The sequence below is a fragment of the Bidens hawaiensis genome, unplaced genomic scaffold, assembly GCF_021521415.1.
Source record: "Bidens hawaiensis isolate Kalapana, Puna unplaced genomic scaffold, B.hawaiensis_p1.1 tig00007427_1, whole genome shotgun sequence".
NCBI lineage: Eukaryota > Viridiplantae > Streptophyta > Magnoliopsida > Asterales > Asteraceae > Bidens > Bidens hawaiensis.
The window spans coordinates 174,822-201,440 of NW_027491518.1; the positions used below are offsets into that span (position 1 = coordinate 174,822).

Genomic DNA, 26,619 nt, shown 5'->3' on the forward strand with positions numbered 1-26,619 from the left:
CATTTACAAGAAAATGAGGTTTCAAATAAAAAATGGGTGAAAACCCGAGATGAAACCGATTCTTGCATGATCAAGTGATGTATACAAGTTATACAAGGGATCTTGGTCCAAGAAAGAAGTTAAAAGAGTCAAAAACGAATTTCTACGGTTAAAATCTTTGTTTTGATGTCTTAACCGAAACCATGAAAGAAATGGCTTGATTGTGGGTATAACTTGCTTGGTGTGGTGTTGTTGTGCTTGTAGGTGTTATATCTAGTTGCTAGCAAAGGCTAGAAAGCAAGATCTTTGCGATCTAAAGCTAGAAACACAAGGTAGTTCGGTTTTTCGTATGATTTATATGATTTGGACAGATTGTGATAGACTTAGATTTGGGTCATGAAATTTCACAGAGATTATCTACACATGAAAATATGAGATCTGTGAAAATTTGGTAATTTTTGGATAAAGGATAAATATTTGGTGAATTTAATGCTCGGTTTTGGCTAAAAATGATGAAAAATAGTTAAACATCATGAACATTTCTGGAAAATTCCAGATAAGCTTTTTATAACATATAAAAGTCACACACAAAATTTCAGATCCGTTGGAGAAGTCTAAGTAGGCTTTTCGGTAAAACGAGTTCTAGGGTTTTCTAGCTCGGTTTTGGTGAAAATGGCATGAAAAATGAGATTTTGGTTCTGAAAAAATTACAGGGAACTATGTGGATGGCAGGGGTCATCCCAGAAAAATTTGGGATTTTTCTAAGGTCGTTTGGTATTTTCGACATATTTGGTGTTTAAATGACGTTTAAAAATAGATAAATAAATGTTAAATATAAAAATTAATTCCGGAAATATTTTTATAAAATTCCTTACTGTCAAAAAGTGATTTGTGCAAAATTTCAAGATCCGAGACTAAACGGATAATTATTTGTCCTAAAAAGAACATAAAAACAAACTTTTAAAGCTTAAAACGCGTAAACCGGCAAAGTTCGCCTAAGCGAGCTGACCGGTGTATAAAAACCCTAAAAATGGACTATTTTCATGAAACTAAGTTAATCAAGTAAAAATAAATCATCCGAAAATAATTCGGATGATTTGGGTAATTTTACCCGATTTAGCAGTTTCCGGTGTATTAAAGACGGAAACGGGCCCCGCGGCCAAACGGGGTGTCTAAACCGAGCTCTAATTTCACCACTTTAATTAAAATATCGATAACAACTATTTTCAGGTCGTGTGTGACCAAACTCATTTTTGAAACATAAAAACGGATAACCGTGTTAGGCACGCAAAACGTGGAAAACATAATAATAATAATTTTGACGTTTAAACTCTAAGAAATATCACAATCTGAGTCCTGAGAAGTGTCTCTGGGTTAACATTGTCCCCGGATCGAGTACAGTACTGGGTTAACAATGTCCCCAGATGTACCGGTTGACACGGATTTAATTCATGGAAATTGTATAGTAACGACTTAGGTATCATATTACAGATTCAGGCTCATAGCTGTTCACTGTACTACATACTAACTCACGAGAAGGTGAGTTTCACGAGCCCCTTTTTACTGAACTGTTTTAAATATTTTCCCGGGGCGGAAAGCATGTTTCTATCAAAATGTTTAAGTACATGCTGATCGCATGGAAATGAATGTATTTATATAATTTTTATTGTACGGGAATCGTACGGTAATGTATTAAGATGGTAATTGTCTGAGTTGCTAACATTGTAAGGCCCGAAACAGTGTTCTGGGTTAACAGTGTCCCCAGAGGTTATTAAATGGGTTTCTGGGTTAACAGTGTCCCTAGAGGGTATTAAATGTGTTTCTGAGTTAACAGTGTCCCCAGAGGTTATTAAATGTGTTTCTGGGTTAACAGTGTTCCCAGAGGTTATTGGATGTGTCTCTGGGTTAACAGAGGTTTCACTTGTGGGCTCAGCATAATTACATCGCTAATATATGATTATTATAATGATTTGTCATCGTTTACTTAAATTAGTGAAACTCACCAACTATTCGTAGTTGACCCGTTTTCTTTACATGCTTTCTAGGTACACCCAAATTGGAATGAGTGATATGTGCTTGATGATGTGTGATATTTTGTGGAAGCTTAAGGATCTTTATTTTGTATTAAATATGTTAATGTGCTATCGGTAAAACTTATATGTTAACGCCTAGACGGTAACGAAACTCGGAACAATGTAATACGTTGTAAATTAATGTAGTGGTGTTTTCTTTATAAGCAATGCTGTTGATATCAGATGCGTCTGTCGCACCCCGTTTACGTTTCCGCTGCGGTTGCGGGGTGTTACAGTTCCCATTTACGTAATTGTTTTTCCAAACAAACTTTGTTGGAAACTCAGAGTATGTGAGACTCTTTGCAAGGTCATTGTCCTTATTACACTCAAACCAACCCATAAACATCGAAGAAGCATTAGTTGTTTTGTTTAAAATTTCTTCATATCTTCGTTAGCACCATATATTACCTGTTGTTCACCGGGTAAATGAAAAGCAAGCCTCATAACAGACAGAAGCCTATAATGCATGTCAAGGGCGAATATCCTCCATGCTACCTCGCATGCAGAGACATATCTGCAATCATAAATCGCTTTGATTTCATCTAAACTAGTATCTTCGTTATCACCATTGTTATTTTGTACAAGCGAAATTGTTGCTCGGTCTGGACCCTTATTAATGTATTTAAACAAATACTTTATAGATCCATCTTGATTGCACCACTCAACGTTAGCATGTGCTTGAAATTTTTTTAATAGAGTGTGGTTGTATGGAACAACACTTTTATTATCCATCATTATATTTGACTTAACAACATATTGGCCGTTATCTCTTCTTTTGTACACCGAAAAACCTTGAGAATCAACCATTGTCTCATCATTAAAAATTCTAGGAAAATTTTTGGAGCATTTTTTGTTTACCATGCAGGTGCACTTCGGGTTAGTATCACCACATGGACTGTGAATCATATGATTAGGCACAAGTTTGTATAGGTCTGGATCACTGTCTTTGTTTGGAATCTCAGCAGTAATAAATTTATCTACATCTTTTGGATTATGAATCTTACTACCTGGATGCAAAAATATGCAAATATGGGCGTGCGATAGACCCCTTTTTTGAAACTATATCGTGTAAACAACTGCAAGAAAGATAATAAAAGTAAATATATAACACTTTTAAATATTATTAACATTTTTAATATATGCAAGTAGCTCTTTTATTATTATTGTATATTCATAACATTAAATAAAATTACCTTCTTGAACCTTTCCAAACAAAGACTTATCCTTCACCAACTTAATCATTGCATCAAGCTTGAGCTTAAAAAGCCAACATAATATATCAGGTCTATCCTCCGATTTTAACGTTGTATCCTTAAGAAATCTTTTAACTTCTGGCCAATTGGGATTACATGTTATGGTTATGAAAAAATCGGGATAACTGAACCATCTACAAATACACATAGCGTCTAGATAATTTTGCATCATATATCTTGCTCCGCCAGTAAATGAGGATGGTAGAATAACACGTTGACCAGCCGTTGAAACATCAGTATTTCCAACAGATTACATACCTCGTAAACTTTGGTAAGTATCACAACTAAGTTCATGTTGTTTACCGCGTATAAAATGTAATCTTTGAGCCTCAATCATCGTATATTCGTCAACTAAAATTTGCTGAAACAAACGCCTACCATTTAATACGGTTGAAAACGTATTTGGCTTATCTTGAATACGATAAGCAAAATACTCACGCATTGTAACCTTCTTGCGTGTTGCGGTTGATGAACATGAAACATTCTTATGAAGTATATTAACCTGATAACAATCCTCGCCAAAAGGATGAAACAAAGGGTATTGAAGAGGTGTATATGATGGATGAAGTTCACTGATACGCTTTAACGAACCAGATTTCTTCGTAACAATTATATCTCTGTTATCAGCAGCGTCACCAATATCACCAACGATTAAAGCAGCAACTTCAGAACTGGATGGTAAGTTATATTGTCTAGCATCATGCTGTCTCGTTCCAATAATATGCAACTTCAAATCTAGTTGTGGGTTTTCTTCAAAACAATCTCGTACCATTCGATAAGCTTGGACCAAATGATTATTTGAATCTAACATTGTCTTCAAATAATTAATAATATGTTTTTCTTGCTCATCGACCTTTGAATTATTATCACTGCCCACAAAAATATTTTTAGTTTGATTAAATATAATAAAAATTATACTAAAAAATAATATCATAACCAAAGTTGAAGAATATCGTTAAAGTATTTACCCAAATACACGTTGACGGTTCGAAATCTCGTTTTCCGTGTCGTAAATGTAAAGTTGAGAAACCTGTGTTTTACGCCCATCTAACGATAAAAGACTTCCCAAACAATGATAGTTTTCACTGCTAAGTCGAAACGTATAAGGCGCATTGCCTCTATTTATGGAATGTCAATCTTTCCTCCCATAGACGTAAACGCAAACATCGAATTGAAACGTCTGATGTTTTTCAAGAAATACTTGCTCATGGCGCTTTCACCACGAAATAATTCAAGATAAGTTTCATATGGTTTTCTAACATCTGGAAGTTCGACTTTGCTATTATAACAACAAAGGGAAAAAGCTCCTTCTTCATTACTACTACTTGGTTTGTTAACTTCGGCTTTCCACAACAATGCATTGCAACTTGGGCACATAACGGATTGATTTCCATGATCAACATATTCTACAAAAATTAAAATATCGCGATCTGTAGTTACTTAGTGTAGATGAATAAATAATAATTGATTTAAAAATATGAAATATATATTATACCTGATGATATTCCTTTATAAACATCTAAAAAAATTTGATAACCAACAATTGTAGCATGTTCACTTAAATCAGCCATAGGTATAGGTACTATAAGAGTTCTTTTTCTTGACCTTCTACGAAAGGTCCCAGATGACTCAGGAATGTCATCAACAACACAAGGCGCGTTTGCTCCTTCCTTAATATTAATTTTAATTAGACGACCTGTTAATGATTAAATAAATAAAAGTTATTATAAAGGTTGTAAAAAAAATTTCGACAAATTAGACGACCATTTTCATGTAACTGTTTCATTTATTTAAAAAAACTTGCAACAAATTAAAATAATACTTATAAAGATAACGCAAAATACCTGAAGAGGTATTTTGTAGACCACTTTTGATCATGTCAACTGAAGCAGCTCTTTTGGCATCTAAAATTGATCGTCTTTCTTTCCTTTTGGATGCATCAGAGATCACAAATGGTGTACATGTTTGAGGATCTTGAATTATAAAGGTAATGATATCAATATTTAAGACTAAGCAAGCGTTTTAAAAAGGATTGTTAAAAATAAAAAGAGTATATGTAGTTGTGAAATATTTATAAATACTAACCGTTGTTTACTACATTTGAAGAGTAGACATTTGAAGTTGTTGATGGAGACACATTTTCCTTATTAGATTGTAAACACGTTACTTGTGTTAATAAAGGAATATTTCGCAAAGTGTCGAAGATCCGATTAACTGTATCATTTTACATATTAAACATAAACATGAGAAACAAAAATTGATAACCAAACTATATAGTCAACAACATTTTATTAACATACCAGGGACACAAGGATTAAAGAAGGAATATGTTGTATGCGGTTTAAATTTGCAGGATTAGATAAACCGTGGATATTTTTTTCGTAACCAATAACCGGTATATTAGAACCACCTGAATTAAACATAGTCAAATTTAGTTTTCATTTCAAAAAAAATTTTAATAAAAAATAATAATGTATTAAAGTTTACATACTTGCGATTTGGTTTCCGTTGTAAGTTGCAGATTGATTTCCGTTTATATGATATGGTAGTGTGACAATAGGTGATGCTTGATAATCCATGTAGTTTGTATTATTGGAAATGGTAGACAATGGTAAATGTTGACTTTCTACTAAAGTAAAATATTTTAAAAATTAATAAATTACCATTATTGCTTACTTAAAAAGAAATATAAACCATATACACCATATAAGTATATATAAGTGCTTAATTTAAAAAAAAAAACTCTAAACATTAAAAATAATACGTATAAGGAAAACACAAAATACCTGAGGAGTTATTTTGTAGACCAGTTTTCTTCCTGCCAACTGAAACAGTTCTTTTAGCATCTAAAATTAATCGTCTTTATTTCCTTCTGGAGGCAGCATGGTTCACACATGGTGTACATGTTTGAGGGTCTTGAAATTACAAATTTAATAATATGAATATTTAAGGCTAAGTAAATTAACCTAAAAACGATTTGTAAATAATATATATAGTATATTTTATGTGTGAAATATTTTTATATACTAACCGTTGTTTTCTACATTCGAAGAGTAGACACTTGAAGTTGCGATGTGGTTGCGGTTTAATTGATATGGTAGACTGACAATCGGTGTTGGTTGATAATCCATGTAGTTTGTATGATTGGAAATGGTAGACAATGGTAATCGTTGACTTTGGACTACATTATAAACATATTATAAATTACAAAATACACATTATTGGTTATTTAAATAAAATAGAAACTATATAACTATTCATAAGTGGGTAGAATCAACTGAAATTTTTTAACATACCACCATTAATTAACTTATTTTGAGAATATGAAGACCCTTCCTTTTTTCGTTTATTTTTGGATGTGGACATCTTGAAAAAAATATAGCAGACAAACCTTAGACGTGAATTAAGCAGACGTCAACGAACCCTATGATAGAAACATGGAGTAGTATAGATTAAACACTCAAAACACCATTAGATAACATGACTCAAAATCAAACTCATTGTCATTTAGGAATAGCGGAATAAAGTGTATATATATATATATATGAATTTTTATAAAACATCACAGCACTTATATATGTATTGATAAAGATTAAATTGTAAAGACCAAAACTGTGAAATATGTATCTGTGAAATAACCAAAAATTTACAGAAAATTATTGTTAAAGATAGATTGTGAGAAACTCTCATGGATCTAAAAATGAATGAAAACTTTTTTCAGAACATGTATGAAGAAACGATCCTTAACTTATTGTCTTGAGGAAGATACGTGTATAACAATAATCCAAATGATGGAAAAGTAATATGTTTGATTCTTGAAGATTAGAATGATTTATATGTCTATATATAGACAAATAATAATGTAATTTATGTTTATTTGAAAGGAAACAATAATGTAAGGCATATATTAGGGATACTTTATTATATGAGGTAATATGATCATCATTAACAATAAATATATGGAAGAAAAAAACAAATTTGTCGTGTTAATATATGAGAATTTTTACTGATATTATTGTTAATTGAATTCTTACTATTTGTAAATACTTAAGTTATAAGTATTTGTATAAAATAATAATAATAGTAATAAGATGTCATAAAGTCATAATCTATTAATCCTAGTACAAACCATACATAAAGAAACCAAAATAAGTCAATTAGTTACAAAACCTAACTGATAAACATAACATATAACAGGTTACCAAAGTGTACGGTCTAAAAGTTAATGTATAAACATAAAAAAACAACCCATGATAGAAATGTTCATAATTAACCAACAGCATCAGTGAGTATCAACGAATTAGTAGCATCATTGTACTTGAAAACAGCCAAACTTCCAATATGAAGACCATTAGACCGAACAAAAGCTAGCCAATGTCTAACCCGATATCTCTCATTATTACCATTGAGTTCAATAGCAATTTCAGTCGAGACATCAACACCATTTGGATTGATTAAAACCAAATCTGTTTCCACATCCAAGTTATTGTTCCGTGCAAACTCAAACGGCAAACGCTACAAAGAAAAATAAAATTACAAAGTTATGTGTTTAACCATCCATCACATTAAATTAAAAGACTTGTATAATATGAGTTTACTTACCAGCCTATCCCGTACAACCACTTCCAAACTGTTATCTTCTTGAACATGAGGAACAATAATATCCAAAACCGGCTCATCAATATCTTCCACACCAACATCAACTCCTATAGATATACATTTAAGTTATCAATGTATTAATAATATTAATTGTACTAAAATTTAGAAGATAAAAGAAAATGAATAAAACTACCTTCTAGTTGGAGGTGTTGTTCATATTCGTCATCACTTTCTATGTCTATAACCATTGGGATGATTGGTGGGACCGTTGTATACAAATTCATCATCAAAATTGACACGTTCAATACCACGACTATTAAAAACATACATTCTAAATGTCCACGTACCTTGAAGACGTTGAAACACCAAATAACCATTGACAGCCAGTTTACAATGAGCGGACATGTCTTCCCACATACAAGCGAAAGCAAATCTCTGAGTAGTCAGTTTGACACATTGGATGTATAGATTCCATAACATTCCATCAACAGACTGAGCAATGATCTCGTCAAATTTCCTGGCTCTAAACTAAAGTATTTTTTTAATCTGATCATCTCTCAATGGCTACAATAAATTATAAATAAAACAAAATAGATTAATAAAATAACATAAAACACTTTTTATTTTACAAATGCGATTGTTCACTATTTATTAAAAAAACCAACACCGTTACTTACAAGATATTTAAGAGTGGGATAACGAACCACAGCATCAAGAACCATGTCATCATATTCTGGATTATCTCTAACGTAAACGAATTTTCATTCATTTTCGTTAACGGGAGAAAAAACCAAGACATCTCTAAATATCAAACGATTGTCTTGAACAAATTGATTCCAGCCATTTTGAAAAACAAAACTTCCGTTTATAAATTCAATTTGAATAAACCAATCTTTTTCTTTGTGATACACTACAACCGGGTGCATATTAGCACCTGCTTCAAAAACTCTTTCACAGAACTCAGCCGGAAGTACCTTAAATAATATGGTTTGGTAGTTAAAGTATAATGCAAGAAACAAAACATCACTAAAATAGCTTGTTATTATAAGTTTACAAATACATACCGTCTGTCCATTCGAATTATCATAGAAAATGCAAACCGCAGGAATAACAATCTGTTTTGGAAAAAAAATTATAACTAAATTAATAATAAATATTACGCAATAAAATTATGACTAAATGATATCTTAATTTTTTTTTAATAATAAGCCCAATAGAAACATGTATATGCCAAAATCTTAATTAAACAAATCCATTAGCACATAACAATAATAACATAACAATCAACAACCAATAAGTTGATACTACCAAGCTGATAAAACAATGATCGATGTTTAATCACAAAAATATTACAGTTAACACCCTCAAGTATGCACAGAGATTAAAATAAAGTTTAAATAAGTTGAAGACGAACTAACTGAACAGCCTTAGGTTTATAACTAAAAACTAAACAACAAAAATAAAGATTCTGACTGTTTAGTGACATCTTCGATCACTTTAAATTAGGGCTAAAAACATAGGCACAGTTTCAATTAACAGAATGAAATTATTAGACAAAGTAATACTTACATTTTCCATATATTGAGATAAATATGAAACAGTTTGAAGTTCTGCAAATCGTCGATTAAATCTTTGTTCGCGTTGTCCGGCATAAACTACTGAAAAATCGAAGACAAATTATTTATTATGATAATTAACATAAATATAATTGAAGAGTCATTGATTTTAAAATTGATAAAATAAGATATCTATGGGCCTAAATTAATGGGATTATTCAAATGGATCATGTTAAAAACAAATAAACTTATGGGCAAATTAAAATATAATTAAATATTAAAAACTTATTTTTTTCTAAGATTTAAATTACGTTTTTTAAAAAACTTACTAATTTTAAAACACACAATATTGTAAAAAATATATTATTATATTTAAGGTGTAATCAACCAAAAACCATTTTCATATTAGACAAATCTAAGGTTATTGTAAATAAAAATTAATTTGGAATATAAATTATGTTTGTGTCATATTCAAAATGCATGACAGAGTCCTTATTAATAAATTATATATACAACAAAGAACCAATCATTAAGAAAAAATAACTCCAAACATAAATATAATTAAACATTCAAATAAGGATAAATCGTTCAAAACAACCAAGTAGCAGTGGTAGTCGCTCCAAAAATCACATGTTTAAAAAACCAAACATAAAATATCCAAACATACTTAAGATGTAAAACCAAAACAAATATGCAAGAAACCAAAGTTGAACCGCTCACTTAGAATCTTTCTCCAACTTAGGAGTTAAAATAGTTGCAACATCACATGATTCACTGGTGTTCCCCATCTCTTCAATAGTCTTTGACTTAAACTTAGTGGCCGACATGCTAGCTTGATCGTCAACTTCAAAAACTTCAACCAATTTTCTCTTAAGTTTATCGTCAGAAGACGTTGACATTTCTTATTCCTCATTTGCCACATCCTGACCATCAACATTTGAACTTGGAGTTTGGTTATCTCCCATATCTGTAATATGTTATTAACAAAGTAATCAACATCACAAAATCATGTCACACATCTTTGCGTCACCTATATGCAACATCCCGAAATTTCTAAGAATTAATAATTAATACATATTTATTTAAGATGGAAAAGTTTACTTGAGTTAATAGAAAAAAAATAGTAAAATAATAAAGATGGAAGGATAAGTAAGCTAATTAGATGTAATTAATTATGGAGCAAAAAGGAAAGATGGGCCTAAGATCTATGGGCTTAAAGGAGTATAAATACCCCTTAAAACCCTAATCCTTTCCATTTTCATACATCTCTACACCATAGTCTACACCATCAAAACACACACTTAACCCAATTCCCGTTTTTGAGAAAACCACCCACCAAGACACGAAGATTCCCGAAGATCTAACCGTCGGATCGTTCAAAAATTTTAACCGAGTATTTATGACATATAAATGAAGTTTTCCACCGAAAATATATTCGATTAGAGGTCGGTAAGTCCCGTTTTTATTTGCAAAACCGTAGCATCTCAAAAATGAAGATTCCGGTGACTGTTCAGCTTTTCCGGCGACTGTAGCGGCGGTTTCCGGCGAAGGTGAGCTGATGGGTTTGTAGATTGGGGTGAGATGGTTCCGTGGCTGCTTGAATCACTCAAATCGGAGTTCGTATGATATGGTTTTGAGCATCTCGAGTGATTTCATACAAAAACCTCAAAGGTACGTTTTTGTTAAAAAGGCTTACTTTTCATGAACGAAGTTACATGAAAATTAGTAGGATGATAGATCGGGTCATGATTATTGATAAAGTAATGAACTTGATAATAAACGGGTTAGTTGGTTCGTTTCGGGTAAAACGAGTAGTGTTCGGTTTGTGAAAAGGACGGGTAAACGAAATCGGTTTTGCATGAAACTTAGTAGGATAGTAAATCGAGTATAGCCAACTTGAAGATTAAAATGGACTTAACGAACTCATGGTTAAGAACGGCTCGTTTAAAATAAACCCTAGATCTAGTTTTGAACATTTTAGCCATAAAGGTTCAAGCTTTATGCTAGAAAAGGGTTGAGTCTTGATGATGGGTTGATAACTAATGTAAAAAGGTGAAAACGGTGGTGAAATAAGCGAGATCTCGCTTTTCCGGGGAGATCCCGTTATTCCGGCAATGGCGGCGCCGGAGAATGTGGTACGAGGTTTAGATCTTGTTAGGGAATGTTCTGACCTAACCCTAGTTCGTTAGCGGGAACGTAGCGAACCAATCTTAGTTCGTTAACGGAGACATAACGAATTAACAAGTAATTCGTTTTGACCTTTCGTTAAGCAGAGATAACAAACTAGAGGCAATTCGTTAAATTGATTCGTTAACAGAAGCTTAACGAACTAATCTCAATTCGTTAAGGAATGAATGATGAACTAAACCCAGTTCGTTAAGTAGTTCGTTAAGGGAGAACTGATAAATAAACCCCCAGTTCGTTAAGGGTTCAGTTCATTAAAGACCAGTTCGTTATAACAGTCAGTTCATTATAATGAATGAGTTCATTCGTTAAGAACCCCATTCGTTAAGGGCTGGATAACGAACAAGAAGACTGACATAATTACAGAAGTAGTCCCTGGACATAGAAAAGAATGATATAAATACATAATAGCCCTTGGACTTTGATAAATGGTGAAAGATACCTTTAAAGCTTAGCAAGTAACGATTAACTAACCGGTGATGATTCAATGAAGTAAAATCGGCTTAGACGTGTAAGATTAACTAAGTAGCAATGAGAATGGCTATAGTAGTGTTTAACATCTCAACTATTAAACAGATAGTCGCGCCAGCTCAAGAGAGGAATAACCATTAGCAGAAGAAGTAACCGAGTTCAGGTGAGTTTCTAGCCCCATTTCCTTATTATGTTTTCGGGGATGTGTGCATACTCGATGTGATAGTTAATAAACTTACCTTAAATGGTAAGTGTATGCCATGTATGATTTATATGTTATTTATGTATGTATATTTTGAATGTGAATGAAAGCTTGTCGGTACGTGAACGATCTTCGGATATTGAACATATTGACAAGGGAGGTATGTATATGATAGCTGAATGTGTATGTTAGATATATGTAGAACATACGAGTATGTATGAATGACAAAAGAAAGTATATGTATATTACGGGTAGGTAAAGACAGTATGTACGAAGATGAAGAAGTGAGGGATCAGACCCTAATAATATCTGAGATAGAGAAGAAAGGGATCAGACCCAAATAATATCTGAGATAGAGAAGTAAAAAGAGATTAGACCCTAATAATATCTGAGATAGACAAGAAATGGATCAGACCCTAAAATATCTGAGATGGACAAAGGAAAGAGGGATCAGACCCTAATAATATCTGATATAGACAAGAAAGGGATCAGATCCTAATAATATCTGAGATAGGCAAAGAAAAGAGGGATCAAACCCTAATAATATCTGAGATAGAAAAGGAAGGGATCAGACCCTATAACATCTGAGATAGAAATGACAGTAAATATATAGTATGATAGTAACAAAGTATGTACGTATGTATGAAAGTATGAAATGAAAGTAAATAAGTAAAGTAATCATTATGTATCTTCAGATGCATGATTGAAGGTAAGTGTATGTATTGTATGATGTATGATTAACTAGAACTCACTCAGCGTAGCTGACTTTTAGTATGCATGCAGGTGAGTAGAATGAGACAGCTGGCTTGAGCGGGGACACATGGCAGAAGAATAAGAGTCTGGCATCTGAAGACTGATGATGTTTTATACTTATTGTTTAAATTTGGAAGACAAGAATGTTTTAAGACAAGTTATGGTTTATTATTGTTATGTTATTGAAAGTTTTATATTCTGCGCAAAGTTTTAACTAACTCTGATATTTAGAACTGTGTTTATGAGTAAATTCAACGTCTAAATGTGAGGCACCGGTAACGGGGACTTACACTATATTTATAAGTTTCAATTATCATATTTAACAAATATATTTACCTTGACGGAAACCGAACTGGATGATTGAAATTTTGAAATAGATGCTCCCAATGAAACATAATTAGAATCGGTTTGCTGAAAATAAAAAGTGTAACCATAAAATCTGTTAATGAAAATACTTATAGAATAACATTAACTATAAAATGAATTTAGTATTAAATAATTACCAAACGACCATTCTGCCTTTAATATTAGTGTCATCAGTAAGCTTGTTTATACCATAAGTCTGCCACATTGACCTTAAAAGCAAATTTCTTTTCTAAAAGAAAATCCAACTCGTCAGGGAATCCACCGTTTTCAACCTCATTTTGTAATAAAATAAGTGGAAAAAAAACTTAATATTTCAAATTGTTCATAAACAACATAATAACAATGATCAATAATAAATAATAAAGTATAGTAATTGAAAACAAACCTACTTTTGAGAATCAATCAATTCAGCTGTAGTTTTGTTGATAAGTATTTTAGCATCTCCATCAAAGAGAGTCAACGACACAACTCCTGTCGAATCTTGAACCCTTATCTTGATCTTGAATCTACATAATTTTTAAAATAGGTTAATAGCAAGCAAAACAGAATATTGTATATTTTGTCAAAATAAATTTGAATTTTTTTTCTCAAAGTACCTAGGTGTAGGAAGAACACTTAACACATTGCATCTTTCGGTTTTGCATTCATATTCATTTCCTCCTTCACCACTATTTTCCATGAGTTTACGGCTACAAGTATTACAGCCAATGTAATACCACTCTGAATCTGGACATATGGCGTTAATTGTATCAAGGATAATGATATTCTTAGGCTGCAAATAAGTAAAAAGCAGTTATGCAATATAATCGTACAAATAGTGAATTTAATAATTAACTTACAAATATAATGGTACAAATATCACAAATGTTAAATCTGTAGCTTTCAAAAACTCTTCATCAATAGAAGAGAGCATCTTCACTGGAATCGGTGTACGAATAGCAACATCATTCTCATTTAGCAAATCAAACAAACTACAAATTTAAAATTTACACATTTAATTCAAAATAAAAGGGCTAAAATTTAAATAACAAAATCTATGTCCTAAACAGAATAAAGAAAACCAAATAATATACCTGTTTTTGTATTCTTCTATCTCAAATAAATAGTCGTTTATGAACAAACGGCTAACATTAGATCCAAAAGAATTGGACACATATACTTTCTCTACAAAAATTGAATATTAATGACTGAAAAATTAGATTCACGTGATATGCTTATATTTCAATTAAGTTGAAAACAATAAAAATAATTACATTTACCATCATTACCGGTGTAATACTTAACCCTATCAAACTGCATAACAATAATGGCCTGCGGTTCATCCAAATGATCAACGACATATTTAGAGAGCTCGGATGCATAATGATCCCATAGTGTGAGATACACACAATTTCCACTTGAATAAAAGAAGTGTTCAAAATCAAAATAAAGTATATTGACTAAATTATATAAAATAATTATTTATAAACACTGGTACCTTAAATCACATAACTCCATTGTACGCTTGTTCTTGTCTTTGACGTTTGAAACATTGCTCTTGAAGACATGAACCATGTGACCAATTATATCTAGCATAAAGAAATTAAAAAAAATAACTAAAACATCAATTGGAAATCTTAGGCTACAATTAATAAATAATTGTATATTTTGAATACATATAGTATTATACCAATTATGGATTTCAAAGAAATTTGTTTATTGATTATTGATTCAAATGAAATCATTTTGAATTCAAACATGCAATCTTCAAACTCTTGACATGGATTAACATGAGTGTTTGGTCCCAACATTAATTTGTTGGGAGAATCAATCACTCTGTAGTTTGATCCATTTAGACCAACGCTAGGATTAACAATAGTCAGAGTAGAGCTTTCCTTCAAGAATCTTTTAAAAAGAAAGATATCATGTTTGTAAACGGTGGCTTGGATTCGATTTTCCTGTCATTAAAGAAATAAATATTTGTTCAATGATAAATACAGTTCAAAGTCTAACATATATACCCAGGGGCGGATCTATAGCTTAAATGAGTGGTTCCTCGGAACCACCCGAGTTTCGAAATAATAGTGTATTTGTATATAGAAAATATTAGAGGAACCACCTTTTAAATTAGAAAGGAACCATCCTATAAACATTAGAAATGCTAGTCCAGCCGGTAAGGTGTTGGTTTTGTAACATGAAGGTCACAGGTTCGATTCCGGATTTCCAAATAAATTTTTGAACTTTTTTTTAAGTAACTGCTGCACAGCCCATTTAGTAAAAACACACAGACACAACGGCGCCTGCTATCTCCGCTGACCCCTCGTCCCCGTCGGCCGTTCTCCGAAATCACCATCTGGTTATTAAAATAACCAGTGGACCGGTAAGGCGGCTGGTTCAATGATTATGTAAGCTTTGGTTATAATTTTTTGCCTTTCTTTGCCAGGAACTTTAAGTTAGTGATCTGCAAGAAAGTAGAAGCGATATCCCAACTTAATAATCTTAGAATAAAGTGGTATGGTCGAATAATGTTATTTCTTGCAAGCAAATAAAGCTAGATGATGGCCACAAATGCAGTAATTGGATTAAGGGCAGGTGAAAGACTATTAAAAGACTATTAACTTCATCCTAATGTCAATGAGAAGCTTCCAAACAGTTGTGAACTCGGGTTTGTATATGTCCCAACTAAGAGCACGATCACTGCAAAAAAGTCAACCAACTACGGTCTTGATTTCAAACCCAAACAACATAATCAAGACATATGTTACATCAGAGCTGTAAAAGAACACGTTAACGTTGCTTCCGATTGGGTTCAAGGGTTTGAACATGCATTTAGTAAATGAAGATTCTGATGAAGAGTTTTCAGTTGAAGCCTTGCTTTCATTATCTGAACCATCGAACCGACCCGAACCTCAAACGACCCGGAATTTTTTATACCCGACTCTATGAAATTGAATCATATAAAAGTTGTGCACCACCTGAAAAAAATTCCTGGATCCGCCACTGTATATACCGATTTAGAAATACACACTTACATCGTTATCCATTAAAACCATCTCGATCAAAAAATCCTCGTTGACATTTTTGTTATCTTTAATGCTCCAAAGCCTCAGAACTCTAACCTTAAGAGTTGATGATGATGTTTTGAGAACATCAGTTTCATTTTGCATTGTAAAGGTTTGAGCTTCCATTGTCATATGATTCAAATGAAAATATAAAACAGTTAAATAGCAATTTCCGAAAACTAAACACAATTATCAAAAGTGTACAACCTTAAATGGCAGAAAATATGAATGGGATAAAAGGGATACGATTATGAAAATTGATTGTGTGGTTACATATTATATAGTAAAATGTAGAGAATAATAATTATGTTAAACGTATTATTGTTAGAAACTTTCTAAAAATAAGTATGAATATAATCAACCGGTTTATTGTAAATTATTATATCCAAAAATAAAAATTTGATTATCAAAAAAAGTATATTTAGAATGTATGATTATATACTGCTCCGTATTATTTAATATTAAATATTATATAAAAATAAAAGATTAATTATTATATTATTTCCTTAAATATAGTTATTCTAGTCAAACCTTAAATAAATTTGAAGTTCAAATTTAAGTCAAAACGTAAATTAATAATGGAATCAGTTAGGTAAATAAATATTTTAAATAAATTATAGAATAAAATATATTTGGAAGATGAATATTATAATTTAATATGTAACTGGACGGAAAAAAATCAAAAATTGGCCGGAAAAAAATCTAAAATTGGACGGAAATTGGTCGAAAAATAAACATAAATTACAAAGCGGCCGGAAAACAATTAAGAATTTTGACAAAAATTCAATTATGAATGTTGACTAAAGAAAAAAATAACAAATTGGCCGGAAAATATCATTAGACATAAAAATATGTTATAACAAAGTGGCCGGAATAAAGTCATTGGATATAACAAAACAAACTGGCCGGAATATATTCATCGAATCTTATTATAATAATTAAGTATCTCAATGTGCAAAAATCGTCTGTTAATTACCTTTAATATGTTCATCGGAGAATCGCTCTGTTATACGAATCATCAATTGAGGCAAAAAAAACCTTATCACATATCCTACGACAAACGGTGAATTGAACGGAATCCAAACGATTGCAGACCTTTCCACATATGGAAGTGAAGAATAACATGGTGAATAATGGAGAAATCGGAATATGACGGCCGGAATTACAGTTTAATAGTAGCGGCGGATTAGGTTTAGTATGTTCGTATAAAGATTAGAGAGAAAAATGATTGGTTGGATTGTATGTGGGTTATGGAAAATGGACCGGGTCCTTTTTTTTGGGTTTTGTGGTTAAGATGACACATGGCAACAAAATTGAGACTTTTAGAAAGAAAATTTGGTGACTTTGAGGCCTAGGTGGATACCCTAGTAGAATGACATGTGGCATAATTGTATTGTTTTGATTAGTAAGATTATTACAAAAATATATATTTAATATGTTAAATAAAAATGAGATAAATAGAAGCTCGAACTCATTTATTGAACAAGCTTATTTTTAAGGTCGAGTTTGTTTGAACTCGGCCCGATTTGGTGTTTTAACGAGTCCATCTCAAGCAGTTCACAAGTTGTCGCTGGATCTCCGTTCTGGCCACTAGAACAAAAGCCCCTACCATCACCACTATGAACGGAGGCAGGATCTAGGGTCTTCTTTACCCTTAAACCATCGTCGCCAGAAAAGCAAGCCAATCGCAGTAGTGATGGTTGTTTCAGACAATGACAATGGTGATGAAGAGTTGTTTCGGGGGATGTTGATGGTGTGGTTGCCGGAGTTACTTACGGCAGCAACTTACCGGCTGAGATAACGAAGATACCGGTGGCAGCAGCTTCAATAATTATATCTGCTTGTCGGAAATGATCTTGCTTGCCTCTGCTATCATCGATGTCATTGGTGTCATGGACTTTGTTTTCTAAAAAGCAACCAAATGGGATGAGGTGTTTCGAATAAAGAAGATGGGTTCGTAAGTATTAATTAATGCAGGGTATTAAAAAAGAATAAAATTATAAATACCTAAACAGACCATTTTACCCTTATTTAAGGCTGAAAAACCAAGAGTTAACAAAATAGAACGTAAATGGCAAATATAGTAAGCCTCAAGGTTCCAGATGTGAAAAAAAAAAGACTTTTTATGACCAAAGTTACGTAAATGATCACAACTCAACAACAGAAAAGGTTACTACATTTTTATCGTATGTAAAAGGTTTAAACTGTCATTTAATATGGATTCACTGACGTAAATTAGTTAAAAGAAAAAAAAACAAAAACAAAGACGGTAAACATGGGATCATATCCGTACATTTTTATTGAGATGCCCAAATTTGCAATAGGGAGCATGACATCGCATACATTGGCGAAGCATAGAAGGGACCCGGGGCGGGGGGCATATCATATACATGGTTTTCGGACCCCCTATATAAAAGTCCAACTTCGCCATTGATTGCATACCAATAATAAAATTAAGTTCAGAATCCAATCATATAAACTACAGCCTACAGAAACCACAATATTGAAAATGAACACTTACCATCTTCTAAATATATCTTTAGTCGAAGAAACATAGGTAGCAAAAACATGAATGATACAATGACTCAAAAACATCATTCAGTGTCTTCCGAAGACTCGCAAACAGGAAGATAATATGTATCTAACTGCCAATATTTATGTTTTACACCCTCCCAAACTTCATCTCCCAAACAATCCTTAACGGGCAACGGTATAAGTTGTGTTGAATATCCCAAACTCTCCAGTTCTAGTGACACCAACTGACAGTAAACAACATGAAAGAACGCGTTACCTCCACAAAGCCCGTTAAAAAACGAGTAAATCCCTCCGGGCTTCAATAGAGTGGGAAGATGTTGGTGGAATTCTCTTAGATCGTCATAATATTCACCGTACGTATCAAAGAAGATACCTGTGCAACATGAATTCTAAGTTTTTAATTGAAACAATATAAGAAAACTGATTAACCATTTTTGTTCACTCACTAAATCGCTTACGGTTTAAAAATTTTGATAAAAAGTCTCGAGTCTCTTAAGAGATCTTGGTTTAAGGTAATAATCCATACACGTTACAATGTCAAAACTCAAAACATGTCGGCAAATTTGACTATGTTATAACTTTTTCCTGCTACAAGGTTGAATAAGACCTTGAACTCCAAATTTCTCAAACGTTGGTTACCTTACATGCGGAAAAATAAAGACAGCTAACCAAAACAGAACTTAGAACCAAGTGGAAAAACACTATGCGTGTGCATGAAACGAAGTAACCTACTAACCTGTCTAACTGAAACAACCGAGCCGAAATGATCGAACCCAACCCAACCCAAAACCGACGCTTTGGTTTTATGTTTTTTTTAAAAAACCAAATTTCCGGTTCGGTCTTGGTTTGCATGTACTGAAAACCAAAAACACAAACCGAACTGCAACAACTGAATAGACTTTTATAACCAAACCTAACCCATAAAAACCGAAAAACTGACTTTTATTTAATAAATTAGACCCAAAGTTTTAACCCAAGAAAAATATTTCCGGTCATTTTTTTCGGCCCAAAATTTTCAAACCCAGATGACAAGACCGAAAACACCAAAACCGAACCTTACCCATTGTGAAAACAGAAAACTGAAAAAAAAAACGAAACTGTCAGTTTTCAAAAAACCCAAACACCGAATTTTCAGTTTTTGTTTTGGTTGGAGCCCAAAACCGACTCAACCCAACCCATACACACTCCTAACAAACACATTTTAAGTTGATAAGTAAAGTGAGAAGCGTACATTTATCTAAAAAATCATGACAAAAAGATCAAATACCGTCATAAGATTCAAGTTGAGGAAGAACATCCTGCCACCGCCCAAACACAACCTTAACATTTTCCTTCTCGGTCCAACCCGAAGCCTGCATCCGCTTATAAACCTCAGGATGAGCCTCGACAATGGTATGCGTAACGGGCCCGTACTGCTGTATGGCAGTATCCACAAGGCCCATTCCAAACCCAATGTTTAGTATGTGACCACCTCTTGAACAAATAGCCTTTGCATGAGCCTCCATTAATGGCTTCTCCCAAGCCATCATCACCGCTTTGCTTTCAGCATCCATGAGCTTATCTTCACTAAAACTAACTCTGTCTTGTAGATATTCCCCATCTAAATCACCTACTTTGTTTTCTTTCCTTGCAATCGTACCAAGTATTAATTCAGCTTGTATCCCTATGCATTCAAAGGTTAATTCAGTAAGCAGATATTAGAAGCAATTTGAAGATGTATTGTAACAATTTGAAACCGGGTAGATGAATGCATATGACTGATCATTACAGAGAACGAAATCAACTCTAATGACTGAAAAAAATTTAAACAATAATACATGAATTTCCCACTTCACTTAAGTCACTGAACTTTCATTATGTGTTTAAAACTGGGGGTGTGCATGAAAATAATCTGTAACCAAAAAACCGAAAACTAACAAGAACGGACGGTTTAGTCTTATGTTTTCAAAAAAAAACCAAACTTTAGATTTGGTTTCACTTTTCCATGTAACTAAAACCGAAGATGATGATGATAATAAAAATAAGATGAGTTTGTAGGTAGATACCTGTATGTCAAAGGCATCTTGGTCTCCTGCTGATAGATTGGAAGGTGAGAGTGCGTTCCATGGAGCACCGGCGTCGAGTAGGGATTTGACGATATCAGCATTAGAGAGGTGAACCCGTCGTCGTTGAAGTAGGTTACGTCTGCTCCTGATGCGATTAGGGCTTTCACTCTCTCAGTGTCGCCTTTCGCCGCCGCCTCGCATAGCTGCCGCTCATCATCGACTTCCGCCATTTCACTAGCTGCTTGGTTAATCCACTGCACTCTTCTTGAAACTATTATATGGCTGGCTTTAATGAACACGCTAGCAAGTTAATGATTATGAGCTGATAAATCATAAGTTACAGCTTGGTAACTTGTAAATATAAAAGTAAAATCCCAAACACCCCATAAGTAATCATATGAAACTATACAAATCAAGTCGACTTTAAGATTTTAGGTAAATATCACATAGCTTCATTTATATGGGTAAACAACTGGAGTAAACGATCCCACTGGAGTTCATCAATTTCCTTTATAAGGCGTTTGTTTGTTGTTCGGTCTATTTGGCCTCTTTATTTCCTTTTTCGTGTATTTGTATTGTTGGACCTTTTGTTTCTTGTGAGTTACCGCGTTTTTTTTCTTTTGACGTTTAAAAAAAATAACACAGAAAATTAAGTGTTTATATAACTGAACTTTAAAATGATTATAAAATAGCTAGATTCTATCTCACTGTTTTTTAGTAGTATGGTCGGATTTGTTATAGCATCTATAGTTGAATCACGAGAACAATGACAAGGGTAGTGATGACGACTAAAATACTTGTAATTATTTAGTAATTTATTTAATTTTAGTATGTTAACTAAAAACATGTTCCAGTCTATTATTTTAGTTTCGAATTGTTTTGTTTAAAGTTATTGTTTTTAAATAAACAAATATACTTAATTTAATCTTGATGCTTGTTAAAGCTAATTAACCCACAACACTAAAATTAAGGGGTGGTCAGTTAAAGTCCATTGTCAACGTGACAGTGACGTGACATTTTAAGTAGCACATGAAAGTTAACTCACAACACATAACCTAATTATAGATGTTTCAATTCCGTGTTAAAAAGCCCAATCCCCGCAATTCCACACCCTCAAAACTAAATTTATAATCAACTCAAAAAATTAACCAAATATCATAGAATTTCTAGCTCCTCTATTAAATAGAGCTCCATCAACCATAAAAAAAGAACTGAAAGTTACAAGTCATTTTCCACCTCCTAAAAAAATCAACCTGACACCATACAACTATGATGCACAAACATGTATTGCAGTCTATGAAACTCTAGTTATGTTAATTCACAGCCACTGCACACTAACTGTCACCTTAAATTCCATTCCTACTATTAAACAGCTTTTCAAAACCGTTCTTACTTTCGAACCGACCACCAAACTGGTTTAACAAAACATTAGATAACAATGATGAAGAAGATGAAGATGGTGAATCATCATCATCACCATTCTAAGCTAAAACGCAGTTCTTTTCACCTTGTTTTGCAGACATTAGAATACTTTTAGGCATAAATGTACCATTTGAATGCAACTTCCATAGCTCACCACCAGTTTTTGGAACAAATGATCCAGAAATCCCGGGTAGATTTGCCGTGTCGATCAAGATGTCTTCAATAGTTACTAGCGATTCCAACTGTCTAGCAAGTGATGATATTGTTTTTTGACACTCGGATAGTTTATCAGCTGCTGCTACCTCAAGGCCCTGTAAATAGAAGAATTATTATTTTTAAATATATGCAAACTTCTATTAGTTACATCATAAGAATCATCATAACTTGTGGTTTTTACAGGCGTGAGCGAGCTGAAAAACACCTCAAATCTTGAGGCGGCTTCTCATGTACCTTAGGGACAGAATTGGTCAAAACTAGGACCCGATGGAGGCTGATATGTAAAAATTACAAAAGAATGAAAATACTATGATAGGCTCCTGATAAAAAGTAGTGATATAAATTAGCCAAGATGCTCATGAGCTACTCGAGATTTGCTTGCTAAACCGAGCTTAAACAAGCTCGAGCCTATAAATAAGCTTGTTTAACAATTGAGCCAGGCCCAAGCTTCTATAGTTCTAATTTAATATATTAAATAGTTTTAATTAAATGAGCCTCTTACTTATATAGTTTTAATTTAACATATATTATTATTTATATAAATAATACTCTAAAAAAATTAAGAACTCTTAGGAACTCTAAACAACCAAACGTTTTTTTAATTTATTTTATGTATTAACATTATTTAATAGTAGTTTTATCATATTTTATATAAAAAGTTTTGATTACAATGTTAATCACAAGTTTACATATGTGTAAAATTTATAACTAACAAATTTACATAGGTGTAAAAAAAGCATAGATATGTATAAAAACTAATTTTCAAAATTGTAATTGTAAATATAGATATAGAAAAATGATAAAACTACACTCAATTAACGTTGACGTACAAAAAATTTTATAAAAAACGTTAGTTTTCAAGGGTTCCTTCAAGTTCTTAAATAATTTAGCAGTTCTGTAATGATACTCATCCTATATATATCATGTTATATATAAAGATTATAAATAAAATATTATAAATAATAATTATAAATGTACATATAATAATAATAATAAATAACAAACAAGCAGAAGTCGAGCTTCAGAAATAGAGTTTGAAACAAGATCGAGCTCGGGCTCTAGTAAGTTAAACAAGCCGAGTTCGAGCTCGGACTCGGCTTGCCTCGGGTTTCAGAACCCAAATGGCTTGGAAGACGTCACACTTTTTAAACCAAGAATGTTAGAAAGGGTACCTTTTTAACTTTTAATTCAACATTTGAATTAACAGCTGTTTGAACCCGAATTTCTTCTGTTTTTTCCACAAGTTCTTTCTCCAAACCTTCACATTTAAGTTTCATTTCATATGAAAAACGTCTTTCCTTTTCAATATCCGCCTTAATCGAATCAACTTCTGTAGACATGATTCGTGCCTCTGTTTCCATTCTAACAAGCCGAGATTCAAGCAACTCCTTTGACCTATTGACCTCTGTCAACTCCTTTTGGAGGTCAACCATTTGACTTTTGGTATTAGCAAGCTGAGATTCAAGCATCTCCTTTGGCCTATTGACCTCAGTCAACTCCATTTGAAGGTCAATCATTTGACTTTTGGTATTAGCAAGCTGAGATTCAAGCAACTCCTTTGACCTATTGACCTCAGTCAACTCCTTTTGGAGGTCAACCATTTGACTTTTGGTATCAGCAAGCTGAGCGTTTGAGAAGGCAAGAGATTCTTTGGTTGAATTTAAAGCACTTTCCAGTTCATATACGCGCTGGCTCATTACTTCAAGCTCAGTTTTCATGGAGTTATCTTCAGTTACAGAGTTACAGTGAAAGGTTTCAATCTGACCGTCTGATAATGAAGCAATTCGCTCCATTTCCAAAAAATCGTCCATCATATTATTAATTTCAGAACATAATATCACATTTTTCGCCACACATTTCCCACTATTAAACCGATCAAGCTCAGCCATGAGTGCCCGGGCCCAGGAATCCGAGCATCCTTGCTCGGCTTCAACTTCGTTATGGTCCAAATTGTTTATTTTAAATGAGTCAACTGATTGACTGTCAGTGAGAGAGTCAACATAGAACGAAGAAACTGAAACAGCCTTATGATTTTCATTTGATTTACGGGTCAATGATTGCAGCCTTCTGCACTCTGCTTCAAGTTTTGCCACTTTCTTTATACTCTCTAACTGTTGTTTACTAGCAGCTTCTGCTGTTTGAGTGCTCAAATTGAGCTCAAACTTAAGGGTCAAGTTTTCTTTCTCAAGATTCTCATTGATTCTTTGTTCTTGTTCCTCTTTTGATATTCTTAATTGTTTGACACATTCTTTAAGTGCAGCATCAAGATGGTTGGTTTTAACCTCAAGAGCCAAATTCTGCTGCACAGCTGCCTCGAGTTGTTGTCTTAACGTTGCAGCTTCATTTTCCGCCTTTTCCCAACCTAATAAAATCAAAAACATGTTAACAGGTGGTTCGATGTGTGTTTTCAAAGCAATTATATGATATTAACTAATCATAATAAGACAATCAGTGATAAAAACGGTTATTTGACTCCTAAAAATAACAACCTTAATATTATCATAATTTGATTCTAATGATCAATAATTAAAAGCAAGCAGCATTTGTTTTATCCTGTTATATATAGATTATTACTAGTCATTATAATGTATTAGGGTCTAGCTTAGCCCACAGACCCATTACAGGTTTGCCTAGGGTTTCTGATTTTCTATATATTGAGATTCCCCTTCATTGTAATCACAACATTCAGATAGTTATTTAGTCTCTTTTACATATCCAAACATTTAAACTGATCAGTTCGTTCAAATTGCAAAAATGAGATGATCGGTTTGAATAGTACCAGCAACGGCTTCTTCTGCAACTTTGACGTGTTGTTTAACCAAATCTTCTTTAGCGCCAACATTGACAAGAGCCGCGGATAACTTTTCTGTCAGGCTCTTAAAACTGTCATTAATATTCATGTTTGAGGTAGATTGTTTTGAGGTGACTTCAGGTGATTGTGAATGGTCAACCTGAAATGTAGATGATTAAATGAAAATGGCCATAACTTATTAAATAAAAAAGATCTGCATTTGAACAAATCAAAGAATGCTAACATCAACTAAAATAAATGAATATATTTTCTGTATAAATATACATAGAAGGTTAGCCAATTTGAAATAGATGACTGTAAGAACCCATAAACACATTTACCTACTGTTTTACATGTGACATATATATACTGAAATTCAGCTCATCCTACATACATATATGCATATATACGCATATGTTTATATGTGCGTTAAAGGTAGAGACCACACAACACACGTATTGATATATCATCATCGGCTACCTTGTGTAGCATAGTTATATTGAAGCAATAGATGCAAATTTTTACGTGATTCTTGTAATTCGTTACTCAAAATTGGTTTTGTATCAAACAATCCGAAATGTAAATATAAAGAATTAGTGGCATTCAATTAAATAAGGAACAATATGCAGCTAAATACAAAAAGTTCAATGCATACACGTAGTCACAACTAGATCGTTTCTTTTGCAATCTGAATGAGTTCCTGGTTATCTATACAAAGTTGTAACTATTCAGATAAATGCAAGTATGCGACACCGCTCCTCTGCAAGATGTCAATGATTTCTGAAGTTAACAAAATTTATGAACTGAAAACTACCTTTTCATTCTCGGAATGTGAAGACGCTAATGTGGAGCTTCCAGTCTCACCCGGACTGGCGTCAGAAGCCTTCTTCGTTGGCATCTCAGTAAACAACAGGATTCACATTTGCTTCTGCACCTCAAGCTAGACCTAAATTAAATACATGATGAAAGCAAGCAAATACATTATTATTAAAATAAATATGAAGCTAAAGGAATCATATAAGATCTAATCCATCATAAACAAATCATATGTAACTTGAATTGAAAGCAAACAATAAATTATAAATAGCAAAAGAAACTTTTTTATTTTGTTTTTTCTCAAAATCAATGCAAGTT

The 26,619-nt window shown here is 32.8% G+C and overlaps 3 protein-coding genes across 4 annotated transcripts; all 3 read right to left on the reverse strand.

The window, feature by feature from the left end:
• Positions 1-2,420: 2,420 nt before the first annotated feature.
• Positions 2,421-4,076, reverse strand: LOC143635275 (uncharacterized). Its single transcript, XM_077103149.1, has 3 exons — positions 3,563-4,076; positions 3,245-3,382; positions 2,421-3,058 (listed from the first exon to the last, which is right to left on the reverse strand). The coding sequence occupies exons 1-3, from the start codon at positions 4,074-4,076 to the stop codon at positions 2,421-2,423; spliced, it is 1,290 nt and encodes a 429-aa protein (XP_076959264.1).
• A 14,958-nt stretch (positions 4,077-19,034) lies between these two features.
• Positions 19,035-21,286, reverse strand: LOC143635276 (protein arginine N-methyltransferase 2-like). Its single transcript, XM_077103150.1, has 3 exons — positions 21,057-21,286; positions 20,279-20,709; positions 19,035-19,384 (listed from the first exon to the last, which is right to left on the reverse strand). Exons 1-3 carry the CDS (start codon positions 21,284-21,286, stop codon positions 19,071-19,073), a joined length of 975 nt encoding a protein of 324 aa, XP_076959265.1. The 3' UTR covers positions 19,035-19,070.
• An 890-nt stretch (positions 21,287-22,176) lies between these two features.
• Positions 22,177-26,392, reverse strand: LOC143635294 (filament-like plant protein). Of its 2 annotated transcripts, none has more exons than XM_077103158.1 (4): positions 26,300-26,392; positions 25,474-25,645; positions 23,867-25,056; positions 22,177-22,789 (listed from the first exon to the last, which is right to left on the reverse strand). In XM_077103158.1, the coding sequence occupies exons 1-4, from the start codon at positions 26,381-26,383 to the stop codon at positions 22,538-22,540; spliced, it is 1,698 nt and encodes a 565-aa protein (XP_076959273.1). In that variant the 5' UTR covers positions 26,384-26,392; the 3' UTR covers positions 22,177-22,537. The 2 variants fall into 2 exon arrangements, with proteins under 2 accessions (XP_076959273.1, XP_076959274.1); XM_077103159.1 differs by lacking the exon at positions 22,177-22,789 and adding an exon at positions 22,806-22,968.
• Between the last annotated feature and the right edge of the window lie 227 nt (positions 26,393-26,619).